The 14,268-nt window shown below is 34.3% G+C and overlaps 1 protein-coding gene across 8 annotated transcripts in view; it reads right to left on the bottom strand.

The window, feature by feature from the left end:
* The window catches only part of DYM (dymeclin), a 261,966-nt gene that overhangs the window by 80,540 nt on the left and 167,158 nt on the right, over positions 1-14,268 (bottom strand). For all 8 annotated transcript variants that reach the window (XM_039841985.1, XM_039841986.1, XM_039841987.1 and 5 more), the window contains one exon: positions 481-583. In XM_039841985.1, the coding sequence (XP_039697919.1) occupies positions 481-583 (103 nt within the window). The remainder of the gene's footprint in view (positions 1-480; positions 584-14,268) is intronic.

Genomic DNA, 14,268 nt, shown 5'->3' with positions numbered 1-14,268 from the left:
GAGAAACCTGGCCTACAGGAGGCAGAATAACAACAATGAAGCAAAAGGCAGCAGAGAATAGAAACTAAATGGCCTCAGAAAGACAGGATATTCTTGAATCCAATGGCTTTTCAATATCAGGTTCTCATTCTCTATGCAATCCAGGTTTACTTCTTCCCCTTGAGTTCAATTAGAAACCTTTGCATACTTCTTACAAAATCTCTCCTTTTATTTTTCTGTAATTAGTTTGAGAGGTTTCTTGAGTAGGATAATAAGAGTCCTAATTATTAACAATCATTGATTTAGGGTTGATTTTCTTCAACTATTAGTTAATAATCACTAATTTTTTCCCCCTTGACTTGAGACGTCCCTCCTTTATTTGTGTATTAGAGATCTCTAGGGCGCCAAGATCACAGGCAGATCTTGAGAAGAGAGGGGTATTATTTATACATTTAGCAATAAAGGAAAATTTTTTATTGACAACGTAAGGTAGCTACTTACATAATCTGGTAGAGGAACATCATTGGAACTCAGTGAACCTCTCAAGGACTGTGTGGCTTGTTCCAGAACTTTGTTGTGTTTTTTAGACAGCAAGGAAAACAAACTGAAAAGATAAATAAAAAACCCAATTATATAAAAGGACTAAGTGTCTCCTTTTCTAGGTCTTATACGGAATTAGATAGTTCCACAGAATGTCAATTATTCTAAAATACACATGTAATGATTCTTTTTCATGCCCGTGTTAACAGCAGGATTAACAATACTATTGATATAACAAAAAAAATGAAGTGAGGAGAATGTTTAAATTATAAGGATTCTAAAGATTTTAAAAGTTTGACAAGTTAAAATGATATTTCAAACATAGGAGAAATATTCAGAAGATTACTATAGTTGAAAAAGCAGTAGACAGAGATTTAAAAAACCTGGGCTATATAGACTGACTTTATGAGTATCATGGTATAATCTATTACAAGTCACGTGAGCATGTCGTGTCTCGATTTTCACATCTTTCAAATAAGTGTGTTAGATTAGATTATTTCTCTAGTATAATATACTCTACGATTTAATATTATAGCTCAAAAAATTACTTACATATTATAAGATCTTGCCTCTGACCATGATGAATTAACTAGTACTGAATAGCTCCCACTGTAAACAACTAAGAAGCTAGACAAAATATACAAAACAACTGTTTTCAGATGTTATACTGAAATCTGACGTGCAAGATTCTGATTTCTCAAAGGAAAGAGATCTACATGGGCCCTATATAGTGAATTTCCACCTAGAAAAACATTCCAGACTGTAATTCAGAATGGTGGGACCCAAACAGTATACAGTAGGATTGTGCTGAGCTAAGAAGACAGAGATATGAATTTGGGACTGCTGTGTCAGCTGGAATTTGCAGGGCAGATTATTAGATAAAGAAATGCAAGAGGGAGGTCCAGAAATCTCCCCAAGGGTCCTCTTGAGTGTTTGGCTAAATACTAAGCTGTACTGTGCAAAGAAAAACCCCACACAAGGTGTGGCAGTTAAACAATTATCCAGGAACTGAAAACTTAACAGGGATTTTGTAGGTCACAAAAGGCTGAGGGATGCTGGCAAAGTGGATAAAACATGGCCATTCAATTGAATTCTCAGAAAGGCCACGCTTTAGGGAGTAGGGTTATTCTAATCCAGAGTAAAGATTATTCTAAAGGTACCCTAACACACCTAAACGAGCAATTTTCAAAGGATAAAGCTAATTTACATTAAACATAAGTGAGCTAAACACTCCAGTTAAACAGCAGAGGTTGTCAGACTGGATAAAAAAGCAAGACTCAATCAAATGCTGTTTATAAAAGTCACATTTGTAAATTTAAAGACAGATAAGCTAACAGTAAAATGATGCAAAAAAGATACATAAACACTAATCATAAGAAATTAATATTTGACAGAGTAGGCTTCAGGACAAGAATATATTATTAGAAATAAAGAGATTTTATAATGATAAAAGGGCCCATTCACCAAGAATATATAACAATCCTCAATGCATATGTGTATAATAATAAAGCTTCATATGTATATACTTATACGATTCAAATATTAAACCTACTGTATCTAATTAATAAAGAATTCCTTTGGAGGCTAGATGGTAGCTTAAAAATAAAGGCAATTCTGATTCTATGTGTTTTTCTATATAATCTGAGGTATAATTTGTACTATTTTTAAAAATGCCAAAAACATTACTCTAGTATTTCTTAGCCATACCCTTCTAAATAGAACATTAACTTGAATATCTATTTAGGAAAATCCCTAATTATTTCAGATGGTTCAAATGGGACAGTAACTGAAGACAAGGCTACTAAGTATTCTTTCTAGATTAAGTTTTAACGTTATCAAGGATAAAAATTCCTTAAACACTTGTTGGTAATGCTGGATGTTGTACAAAGCAAATATGACCGAGGCAAGGAAAATCTCTAAATCTATACTCAAATACAGTAGAAGAAAAAATATGTGAAATAATTACTGAATGACTGTAAAATCATATAATACTGATTAAATACTAAGCATATGTCTAAAAGACAGATTCATCTGAAATGGAATAGTCCAGTAAAGTTTTATGAAGGGTTTAGATCTTAGATAGAGTCTTGAAGAAAACGTTTGTGCGAGAGAAGACAAAAGGCATTTCTAAACAGAAGGCAAAGCACAGAAGCTAAATAGGGGAAAGCAAGGAGAGTGAATGAAAATGCTATACAAAGAAGTAAGAAATAAGATTTAACCTCTAAGGGCATGTGCATTTTTTTCAATTATTTAATTTTTCTAGGTCTTCTCCATTTAAGGTTACTTCTGCTTTGTTCTGTTTTTCCTTTTTAAGGTTAAAAGTAAACATTGCACTTTCAACTCACACTCATTCCCATGACCCACTGGTTACTAATGTTAGCAGTTTATTGTATGTGATTCCAGAAATGTTATATGCATCAAGACATAAATGAATACTGTCCACATTCATCTATCTTTTTTATTCTACAAAGTAGGAACTGTTTTGTACTTTGCATTGTTTTCTACTTAACAATATATTCCTTGATTCATTCAACGAACACTTATTGAATGCCAGTTACTTGATACCTAAGCATATGGATATACCATCATTTATTTAACTAATCCATTATTAATCAATCATTGCAATGTTTCCAGTTTTTTTTGTATTATAAACAGCCTAATATGTAACTTTTAACCTACCTGAGGTGAGACTACCTGTAAGATCAATTCCTTGAAGTAAAACTACGGAATAAAAATTACTGAACATAACAGTGAACTGAATTATGGGTATATATTTTTAAATACACAAATTATTTTGCAGGTGATGAAAATAAAAAGATAAAAATACACTGGAATAATGCATATTCACATGGAAATGCATAAAAAGGGAAATTAGTAAGATTCTTTTAATTTCAGAAGTCTTTTGAGACAAAGAACTTTGGTGGTCAATATGTAGCACAGGGCAGAGCAAGACTCAAAGGCATAAATTAGATGCCCAAACAAAAAGCAAGAGCAATAACTACACCTGAAAGAAGTGAGTACTTGGTGTTAGTAAGAGCGAAAGGGGGCAAGTGAAGCAATACAGCGTACTTTGTTGGCTTTCCGACATATCAAAACTCAGGCGCTGTTTTATGGGCTCAACACATGGGACTCTCTGTCAGTGTCCTAAGAGTGTACTTGCAGAGAAGGACAGAAGAGGTAATCTATGATAACTTTCATGATCAATAGACAAAAATTATTAAACAAGTCCTAGGAATCAAAGCAAAAAGAATTTGAAATTGTTTCCTTTGGAGAAGAAAGACTAGTTTGTTTATTTTAAAAAATACTAACAGTCTGCTTTCCTTGTTAGTAGAAGACAAAACAAGGAAGTGAGCTTTAATTCAAACATAAGCTCTTTCAGTTGGGCATAACAGAAAATTTGACAATTAAGGGTAAAAATATTGAAACAGTCCACCTCAAGTAGCTGTGGCCACTGCTCCCAGCTGTTTTTAAGACAGTTGGTATAAGAACAAATGATTTGAGGTCACTTCCAGTTTTCCATCATGAATGAGAAATAGAATTTACACTTCAAGTTGTTATTCTTCTACAATTTCATAAGTATTTTCCTCAGGTCTTATAGCTAGAGCTTTCAAAATTTGGGATTTTTAAAAAATATTCTAATTTTGGCTTTCATTGAGCATTTTTAAGGCAAAATTACCTAAATTTATGAGATATACTTGCAAATTGTTGAGAAAAGTAACTTTTGCTTAAGTTTTTGCATTCGTAGTATTACCCTAGCTTAATGCTAGTTAGGGTAAGTGATACGTCATGTTTGCATTAGAGGGATAATTCTGATTTTAAAATAAGTGGAAACTGACTTTCAAGTATGCTTAATATTCATTCAGTCAGGGTATAGCTGCCAGAATATTTTTTAATTAGAAAAAGACTAGATTTTTCTTTGTATACAAGAATGCTCATTACAAATTCGTTTAATAATGAAACACTGAAAAAAACCAAAACACTCATCAAGAATAAAATGAATAAATAAAAAATTGCATGACTGTGGGATAGTCATACAATGATATACTATCAGCAATTTAAAGTTATCTAAAACTACACATAACAATATGGATAAATCTCAGTTGGTGGCAGGAGATGAGACAAGAATGAAGACAGTTTGAGGACAGACTGAAAGACTGCTTACGGTACCTCAACGACTCTGGTCTTTATTCCACACAGAGTGAGAAGTTAATGGAACATAAGTCTTACAAAATGATGAAAGAGACATGGTTCCTGGCCTCCAAGGAGCTCGAGTCTAATGGGATGAGGAAGAAACGTGTCTACGATACCGAAACCAGAGAACGCCAGAGGTCTGAAGAGCATGCTGTGTAAACACAGAGGAAGGTTAGGTACATTACAGAGAAAATCTATCTTGACGTGGCCTTGAAGGTTAGGGGGTTTGCTAGTTGGGAAAGGAAAGGAGGAGGGAGAGCATTCGGAAAGGAGAAACAGTGCATAGAAAGGCACAGAGACTTCATGTTAGTATCAATAGCTTGTAAGGCCAGAATAGTGAAAGTCCATGGGGGTGAGAGGTGGCAAGAGAAGAAGCTAGCAAGATAGGCAGGGGCCTGTTAAAAAAAACACAAAACAATGCTAAGTTGTTTACATTTCATCTTGTCAAGTCACTGAGACAGATATTTACCAAAAAACTGCTATGTGCCAGGTACTGTGAAAGTTTCCTAGGATACAGTGACAAACAAAAGCAACACGGTCTTTGCCCTGCCCTCGTGGGGGTCACCGTGAGGTCAGGGAGGATACACCTACAGAGAAGGTTCTATTGTCAGTGCGGTGATGGAGAGGAGCGTGGAGTGCTATGGGGACACAGATGAGGGCTGCCCCATCACAGCTGAAGGTAGGGACAGGAAATCATTTCTGGAGATGACGCCTGAGCTGAATCTGAAGGAACAATTAGGAGTTAGCCAAGCAAATGAGGTAACCGTAAAGGTAATCCAGGCATAGAAAAGAGCCTGAGGGAAGACAGAGAAATCCGAGCACTGCTGGTGCAGGAAACAGCATATCCACACGTTCACAGCAGTTCAGTATTAGGTGGAGTACCCCGATAAGGCTGGGGTAGTAGTGGCGACAGTTCATAAAGAGCCTCTCTGTCTCACCTAGACCTTGGACTTCATCCTGAAAGCCAAAGGTGTTCCATGTCAGCGGGGCTATGGTAAGAAAAGGAAACGAAAGCCAAGTTGCTATGTTTGGTGTTCAGGTGGAGGGTGTGGGGCAAGGAATGGGCAGGAAGGGTGACTCATTATTTCTCGTTCATCTATGTCTCTGATCTCTACCCCATGCTCTCTCATCTTAAGATGGTTATGGAGACTTTGCCGTAGAACCTGAAGGCTTCTAGAAGCAAAGCTGGAAGACCAGACCTGAGCAGTGAGGTACGAGTTTATAACAATTATATTTGTTTTAGAAAGATTCTTCTGCCCCTAGAGGAAAGGATAGACAGGAGTTGGCAAGAGAACAAGAGTAGAAACCTTTATATTGCTAAAAGTAAGAGATGAGGTGGCCTTAAACTAAAGCAAATATGAGCTATTTGGAAAGCAAAAGAGACAACACAGAGAGTAAACAAAGGGAATCACTGATGACTCTAAGGTTTCTAACTTGGAAAATTTAGTGGCTGGCTGAGAATGTGATTGAATATGCTGGGAATATAAGAAGAGCTGAATAGTAGGGAGAGAAGGCCCAGGGAAACAAAGAGATGTGCCTTAAAAAATAACAGCAGCAGCTTCTTTATAAATCTTAAAGAGCTATTAAAATGCAAAGAAACACAAAATATCATTTAAGTTATTCCAGGTAGAGCTATGTCTAGAAACCAAGTCTCCTTACACCAAGCTTCATGCTCTTTCCTCTGTAGACACTGATTCCTTCCCTTGAAGGAAGCCCCTTCTTTCGTCCTCTCTACCCATCTAAATGCTATCTCTCCTTCAAGGCAGACAGACATCCACGCTGCTCATTTTCCACATCCTCTGTGAAAGATTTCTCTAACCTGTGCTCTCCCTGCCTCTGAACTACACTAATTTCTCCATTACTGAGTTGGCACTTAAATAGTCTTACACCGCTGTTTACCTTATTTTTAAATCAGCTTTATTGAGGAATAATCTATATATAATAAATTTACCAATTTTAGTATATGGTTTGATAAGTTTTGAAAAATATAAACATACATGTAACTCGTCACCATAATCACGATATAGAACGTTTCCATTACCCCGAAAAGTTCCCTTGCGTCCTTTGTAGTCGATCCCCTCCTCCAAGATGCCCATCCCCCAAACCTTACTCCAGGCAACCACTGATCTGTTTTCTGTCACTATGGTTTTGCTTTTTCTAGAATGTCATGTAACTAGAATCATACCATATGTATGATTTTGTGTCTGGCTTTCATCACTTAGCACAATGCTTTTCAAATTCATCCACGTTATTTTGTGTATCATTCTTTTTTATTGCTGAGTAGTTTTCCATTGTATGAATGTACTTCTATTTGTTTATCAGTTGATGGACATTTGGGTTATTTCCAGTTTTGAACTATTATGAATAAAGCTGCTATAAACATCCTCGTACAAGTTTTTATGTGAACATATGTTTTCATTTCTCTTAAATAACTACCTAGGAGTGGGGTTGCTCGATTGTATGCTATTTGTTTAACTCTGTAAGAAACTGCCAACTGTTTGTTTTACATTCTTGCCAGCATTCGGTATTTCAGTCTTTTTAACTTTAGCCATTCTACTTGGTGTGAAGTAGATTTTACTGTGGTTTCAGTTTTCATTCTCCTAATGAATTTTCTTGTATTCATATGTTTTTCTTTGGTAAAATGTCTATTCAAATCTTTTAAAAAAATTGGTTATTGTTTTTCTTCTTGAGCTGTAAGAATTCTTTATGTATTCTAGATACATCCTTTTGTTGTTGTTTAGATACATCCTTTATCGGGTATATGTTTGTAAATAATTTCTCCCAGACCAGGATGGGGGGGGATGTGTCTTTTCAATTTCTTACATTACACTATATGAACCATCTGTGAGTAATATCTGGTTATAACAATATAAACACTGACTACTGATCTAACATAAAATGACTGTGTAACTGCATAGGGAGAATGGGGGAAGAGGCCTTTAGGATTGTGTGCATGTGGATGTGCGCAGCTGTAGGGACAGTTCAAGATGATGTCTAATTCTTTTGAAATACTGGACTTTTCACACAGAATGTTTTTATTACTCATTCTACTTCTCTTCTTCTCATGAAAAAAAAAAAATCCTACCTATTCAGAGAAAATGAAGCAGACCAACAATTGCCAAAGACAAGATTCAGGTCGTCTTCTCTGAGGACAATCAGACTAAATCAGAGGTGAGGAAAAACGCTGAGGGAGAAAGGGACAGGTATAGGATGGCTCTAACAAATGTGAGAATGGTCTGAGGATTAAAACCCATTAACAAACTAAAAGCTCATCGAAGTCTATGAAGGTCAGAACAAACTCGTCTTACGAAATGTGTCCTTTGTATTTGTAGAATATGACAGAAACAGTAACTTCCAGGCTTTTCTTCTATTGAATTATATAATTATTTTAAAATATGCTGCTTTATGCTCTTAAATTGCTACACACCTATATGTTATATATATATATATATATATGTATATGATACATACACATATGTATTATAAATATGGGTTTTTTTACTTTCAAATGCTAAGTTCATTTAAGGCCTTGATTGCAGATCTTTTTTACACTGTTCTGCTTACAACAGGGTCTAAAATACGCTTGCTACTAATGTTTGTCTTTCTTATTTTTCTCTTCCACCTTTCTTACTGCAGTAAAAGAAACTGTGAAGACGTCAGTGTTCCTGCCTTACAAAACTGGAACCAAGAAGTCTTAGTTTGTTTTTAGTAAAAATAAATAAATAAATAAATAATAATAATAATAATCCTATTTTTAGGGACCTAAAATTAAAATGGAGATGGCTAACTACGTAATTACCTTTGCTAAGAATATTGACATTTATAAAAAGAAGAGAGGTTAGAGCAGAGCAAACTGCCCATTCATTCACATTTAATTGACTTAATAACCATAAACATTATTTTAGGTATATAATAACTAGCTTAAAATTCACTTCTATCCAAGACAAGTGCTAAAATGGCATTGATTGTACGGCATAGAAGGTAGAGTACAAAATAAGAAACTTCATCACCACCACCTTGCTTTTGAGTAAGGCTTGTTAAAATGCAAATGGTTGGTAGACTAACAACAGTACAGAGCATAATGCACAGAAAGATGTGTTTGTCAGCACGATGAATGCCACAAGGTCCATTAGAATCTATATTGCTCCACATTTTCAGTACTCTAAGGAAAACCCAGTAACTCATCTTCTTCAAAAAACTGAAGTAAAAGCAGTAGATATAAAGATATGCATTTATAAAATCTAGTAATTAAGGTTCCCACCCAAAATGCACACCTTAAATTATAACTGGAGAATCCAATCTTATTGCTATAAAAACACACGAGTTATCCAGGCAACAACTTGAAATTATGGTTGCAATGTCCAGAATGAGCTTCACTGTATGACTGCAGAACCAAAATTACATGTAGAACCAAAAATAACTAACTAGTCATGCAACATGGCAAAGTATTCAACTAAATGTTTCTTAAAGAAAATGCTGAAACTCAGGAATTAATTTTTTCCTGGTTAGTGTAACTAAATAAGGAAGCCGCAGGAGGAAAACTAAAAAATGGCTAACTTTAAAAATGTTACATGAATTTTTATGAATGAAAATATTTTTTAATTAATGGATAATATGTATGATGTCAATATACGATCTAGTAATTAAATTACCAAAAATACAAGTGAGCACAATAAGAGAATCTATTATTGTCTTATTTTTTTATCTAAAGACAATTGTCTCAATTACTTTTTTTTTAATTAAGTTTATTGGGGTAACATTGGTTAATACAATTATATAATTTTCAGGTGTACATTATAATTTAACATCTGTATATTCTATTGTGTTTATCATCCAAAGTCCAGTTTTCTTCAGTTACCACTTCACCCTCCCCCTAGCCCCCTATATTTGACCCCTTTTACCCCATCCATCTACCTTCCCCCTCCCCCACCCCCAACCTCTGGTAACCACTAGTCTATAGTCTATGTCCATGACTCTGTTTGTTTGTCCTGTTCCTTTGTTGCTTTTAGGTTTATATCTCACATATAAGTGATATCATGTGATTTTCAACTTTTTCTGTCTGGCTTATTTCTCTTAGCATGATTATCTTGAGGTCCATCCATGTTGTCGCAAATGGCTGTATTTCATCTCTTTTTATGGCTGAGTAATATTCCATTGTATATATGTACCACAGCTTCTTTAGCCAATCATTTATCATAGAACACTTCAGTTGCTTCCATGTCCTGGCCACTGTGAATAATGCTGCTATGAACAGTGGTGTGCAAATATCTTTACAGATATGATTTTTTAAGTCTTTGGGGTAAAAATCCAGTAGAGGGATTGCTGGATCATCTGGTAGATCAATTCTTAGTTTTCTGAGGAACCTCCATACTGTTTTCCATAATGGCTGTATCAATTTGCAGTCCCACCAGCAGTGTATGAGGGTTCCTTTTTCTCCGCATCCTCTCCAACATGTGTTATTAACTTGTTCTGTTGATTATAGCCATTCTAACAGGTGTGAGATGGTATCTCATTATGGTTTTGATTTGCATTTCTCTAATAGCTAGCGATGCTGAGCATCTTTTCATATGTTTGTTAGCCATTCTAAGACAATTACTTTTAATTTTTATAAGGTATTCATACAAATTTTTAAAATTTTAATTCAGTGGAAAAATATCTAGTAAGTGACATAATATAAAATGATTGTTCTCTTAAAAAGATTTTTCTAATTTTGAATAAATTTGGTCAGAAATGTTATTTAATAAGAATAACGAGTAAATTAAAAACTTGGTAATTTATCTCAAACGAAGAACTTTATCCCTAATTTGACTTATTTTTATACCTCTTTCATGGATAATATACTTAAAAACATCTATCCTTATATAAACTTAAGTACACTTAAAGACTTACGGTATTTCGTAATTAGCATGCAATTCTAAAGACATCAAACTTAGAAGTTTTATGGTATTTTCTCTATTAGAAAATATATTCTGTAAAGAATAGAAACATCTTCTGACTTGAAAGAATTCAGGTTGTCTTTCTCTGTCACCCTTTCTTAGTCCCTTGAGAAAACTGCACGCAAAACAGACAGCAAATCTACCCACTTAAAATAAAATTCCATAGCAAAATGTCACTAATTTATGACAACAACTACGATTCAAATAATATTTAATGAGGAAATTTATTTGGAAAGTGGGATTATCTCAGTAAACACAAGAGGAGGCAGGATGGACGGTTTAGAAGTTACTGTCACGAGCGAGTCGTAATACACTTCCTAAGTGTAAAGAACTTTGCTGTCAGGGGAAACCTACCAAACAAAGTCTGTTTATTGTATGTTGGATTTTATAAAGTCACAGGAAATATAACATTAATAACTGTACTTAGAAATGCTGCAGAACACCTACTCTTACAACACAATTTATCAGGAGGATGTTTTCAAGGTGCTGGACCCTTAATCTGGGGAATCCCAACTAGAACTTTGGGATTTCTTTTTGCTTAGCTCATAATCTTAATTTAGTAAATATAAATAGTCTTTGGGAGGGTCATAGGAACAGAAAGTCTTCAATGGAATTACTAGTAAATGCCTTTTTTCAACTTCTGCCAGCTTCATTACTATTAAAAATCTTTAGAATTGTAAAAACTCTATCTTTTATTTCAACTTCCTTTCAACCTTTTTGCACTTAATTACAAAGTTATGCTTGCTCTACATGTTTTTAACATATCTTCCCTTATCTTTTGCTTGTATATTTATCCCATTTCTTCTATAAACACAATTTTAAGGGCACAGATGTCCATTCCTATTCTCTTTCAAATCCTCTGCAATGCCTCCTGTGTATACACAGTGAGTTAGTTTTTCCCTGTCTCCACTTTCCTTTTTAAAAAAATATCCTCATCAGTCAAATTCTTAAAATATATGACTGATTATTGGTAGATAAAATTTTAATTAAAGTTTAGAAATACTTTTTAGAAAAACCAAGAAACTAAATGTATATTTATAATAACTTCATAGGAAACCTACCTCTGCCATGACTCATCCTCAAATATAGGAGCAACCTCCCTTCTCACCTCTAAAGACATAAAGCCAAACCACAAACAAAGAGAGAAAGATTTCCATGCATGAAATGGTGGTTATCAGTGCCCAAAAGAAAGCTATGAACTCAACTCAAAGTCTCATTAATCTGACTTATCACAATTCTCAACAAGATAAGTTATTATCTTCCTTGGCTAAAACTTTTAAACAATAAAATCAATGAAGACGGGGAAAGCGAAATGGGAATATGAAGAGATAGGAGACATTTAAGTGTAGTGTAATTGAGAGGGGGGGGCAGGGAGGGAGGGGGAAGAAGGACACAAAGTAGGAGCAAACTCGGCATTCTATTACTGTTTATTTAGTACAGTGGTCCATGTTCACAGAGACATTCCTGCAGTATCCAGAAAAAGACTCAAAAGCGTATAAAATCTTGGACTTAAAAACTCGAGAAAGCCTGCAATAGCAAGATCTCTTAGCCAAAATACTTTCAAACCATTTTTAAGATAATGCTTTCATGAAACATATTTTTGTTATCTGGAAAATATGTGGAACTCCATAATTCCCAGAGATGCTAGATAAATGAGGTGTCACTTAAATAGGATTTAGAAAGCCCATAATATTCGAAGCCACAGTCCCTTTTAGTCCTGAGTTAAGTTCCAACAGCAGTTATTACAGTATCAACCAGAATATTTCTGACATGATAAAATTACAATGGTTTTTTATTAAAATATATTAACAGTACAGAACATAAACCATAGTGATCCTCATGAATAATCATTAAATGTCTTTTTAGAATACAGTTCTTTATTGTAACTACCAATAATTACAGTAGTTGTAAAAATGTCACCATTTCAAGACAAAATTATAGCTCAAATGAAGTTGGGCATAACTTGATAAGAAATAATCTCTTGTTTTAAGAACTGTGGTTAACGTTTTAACCACATTAAACTCCCCAAATTTCCTATGATTCAGGCATGAATTCTTGCTTTGTGCTCCCTCTGCTGGCTCTATAAGCTATAGATAATTCCATTCTTGTGAGATTTTTTTGTACTAGGCAATCCCTTTAAAACACACTGAAAGGCACTGGTACATTATATTTGGGAACTTAAAGATGTAATCTAGCTCCTCACTCTGAGAACTGAGGAAAAACAAGAGACGAAATCTGTAACTTGACCAAGGTCACACTGGGAGCTGAGAGCCAGAACGATCCTAATCTTTTGACTCCTGATCCAGTGCTCCTTCCATCCCATAATGATCTCAATGTCTTCATGTATAACACTAACTGTTGAACTATATCTTGCAACCTAAAGTTACCTAAAATCAGAAGCTTAGTACTTTTGGGCCACACACCAATAAATTCAGTGTACTCATATTAGGTTCAAAGAGTGTCAATGATTCTAATTTTCTTGGACAGTAACCAATTAAAGTAACCTATTGCAAAATTTCCTGACACATGGAATACTTAAATTTCTCCTAATATGCTTCTACCATCTGCTTACAAATCACATGCTACAATATTTGCCTTGGAATTTATGGTTACAACACAAAATGTCTTTATGTCAGTAAAAACTGTAGTCATTTTGTTGATAATGATGAAGAGGAAGGTGACACAACTATCTATAGCGTGTCTATTATATCTCAAGTACAGGGTTTGGACTTCACAGAAATTACTGTCAAGGGTAATGTATAAGATGGGCATACTATCCATATTTTACACAGAAGGAAGCTGAAGAAAAGTAAATTGCCCAAGATCTGTCTGACATCAAAGTTTCTACTATTTAATCTGTATCTAACTGCTTTGATATTTTATTCATTCTTCAATCAACAGAGTTAGTAACAGTAAAAGATGTTCTCTCATAAAGTATCATTGCCCCCACCTCCTGCAAAAAAAAAAAAAAAAAACCAACTTTTTTTTTGGGGGGGCAAAAAATACCTTATTAAAAACATGAACCTGTTTAATTTCTTTAAAAGATAAGCTAAAATGCCCTACTTTTAGCAGAGTAAGGGTGCATGATCTATACCAAAAATGTTCATTAACCCATAGCATAAGTTAGTATTTAATTCCAATAGGCTTTTGTATAATAGATGTATTTCATTACTTGTCATGTAGTCTGTGCGGAAAACTGAAAACATTAACTCTAGTCTGATAACAATACTATTTACATAGATATAAACAGTCTGGGATTAAAGAATCTAATCTGTTCAGACAGAAAGTAAATATTTATTAGCTAAAATATACAAGTCTATCTTTGTGAGGAAAAGACATTTGTTTCTTGATGAAAGATATAAATTGTTATCTCAATCATGGACAATTTTTATTCAAAGTGAAGTTTAAATTCCATATTCCTTCTGAAAACAGAAAACTGAGTGCCTATCCTTGTTCTCTGGTAGTAATTAGTTGTTATTTTTATGGAAGAGAATCATGTTAAAGCATTTAAATAGGAAAATAGTGTTAAAATGAACATATTTTTCAATCATTTATCAGTAACCTATATGGACAGTACAGACGACAAATGTCAACGTTTTAGAAATGAGAAAGTAGCCTAGGT

Source organism: Pteropus medius, unplaced genomic scaffold, assembly GCF_902729225.1.
Source record: "Pteropus medius unplaced genomic scaffold, Ma_sr-lr_union100, whole genome shotgun sequence".
NCBI classification, from domain to species: Eukaryota; Metazoa; Chordata; class Mammalia; order Chiroptera; family Pteropodidae; genus Pteropus; species Pteropus medius.
Note: the sequence above shows the minus strand (reverse complement) of the source record. Positions and strands in the feature narration are given on the sequence as shown.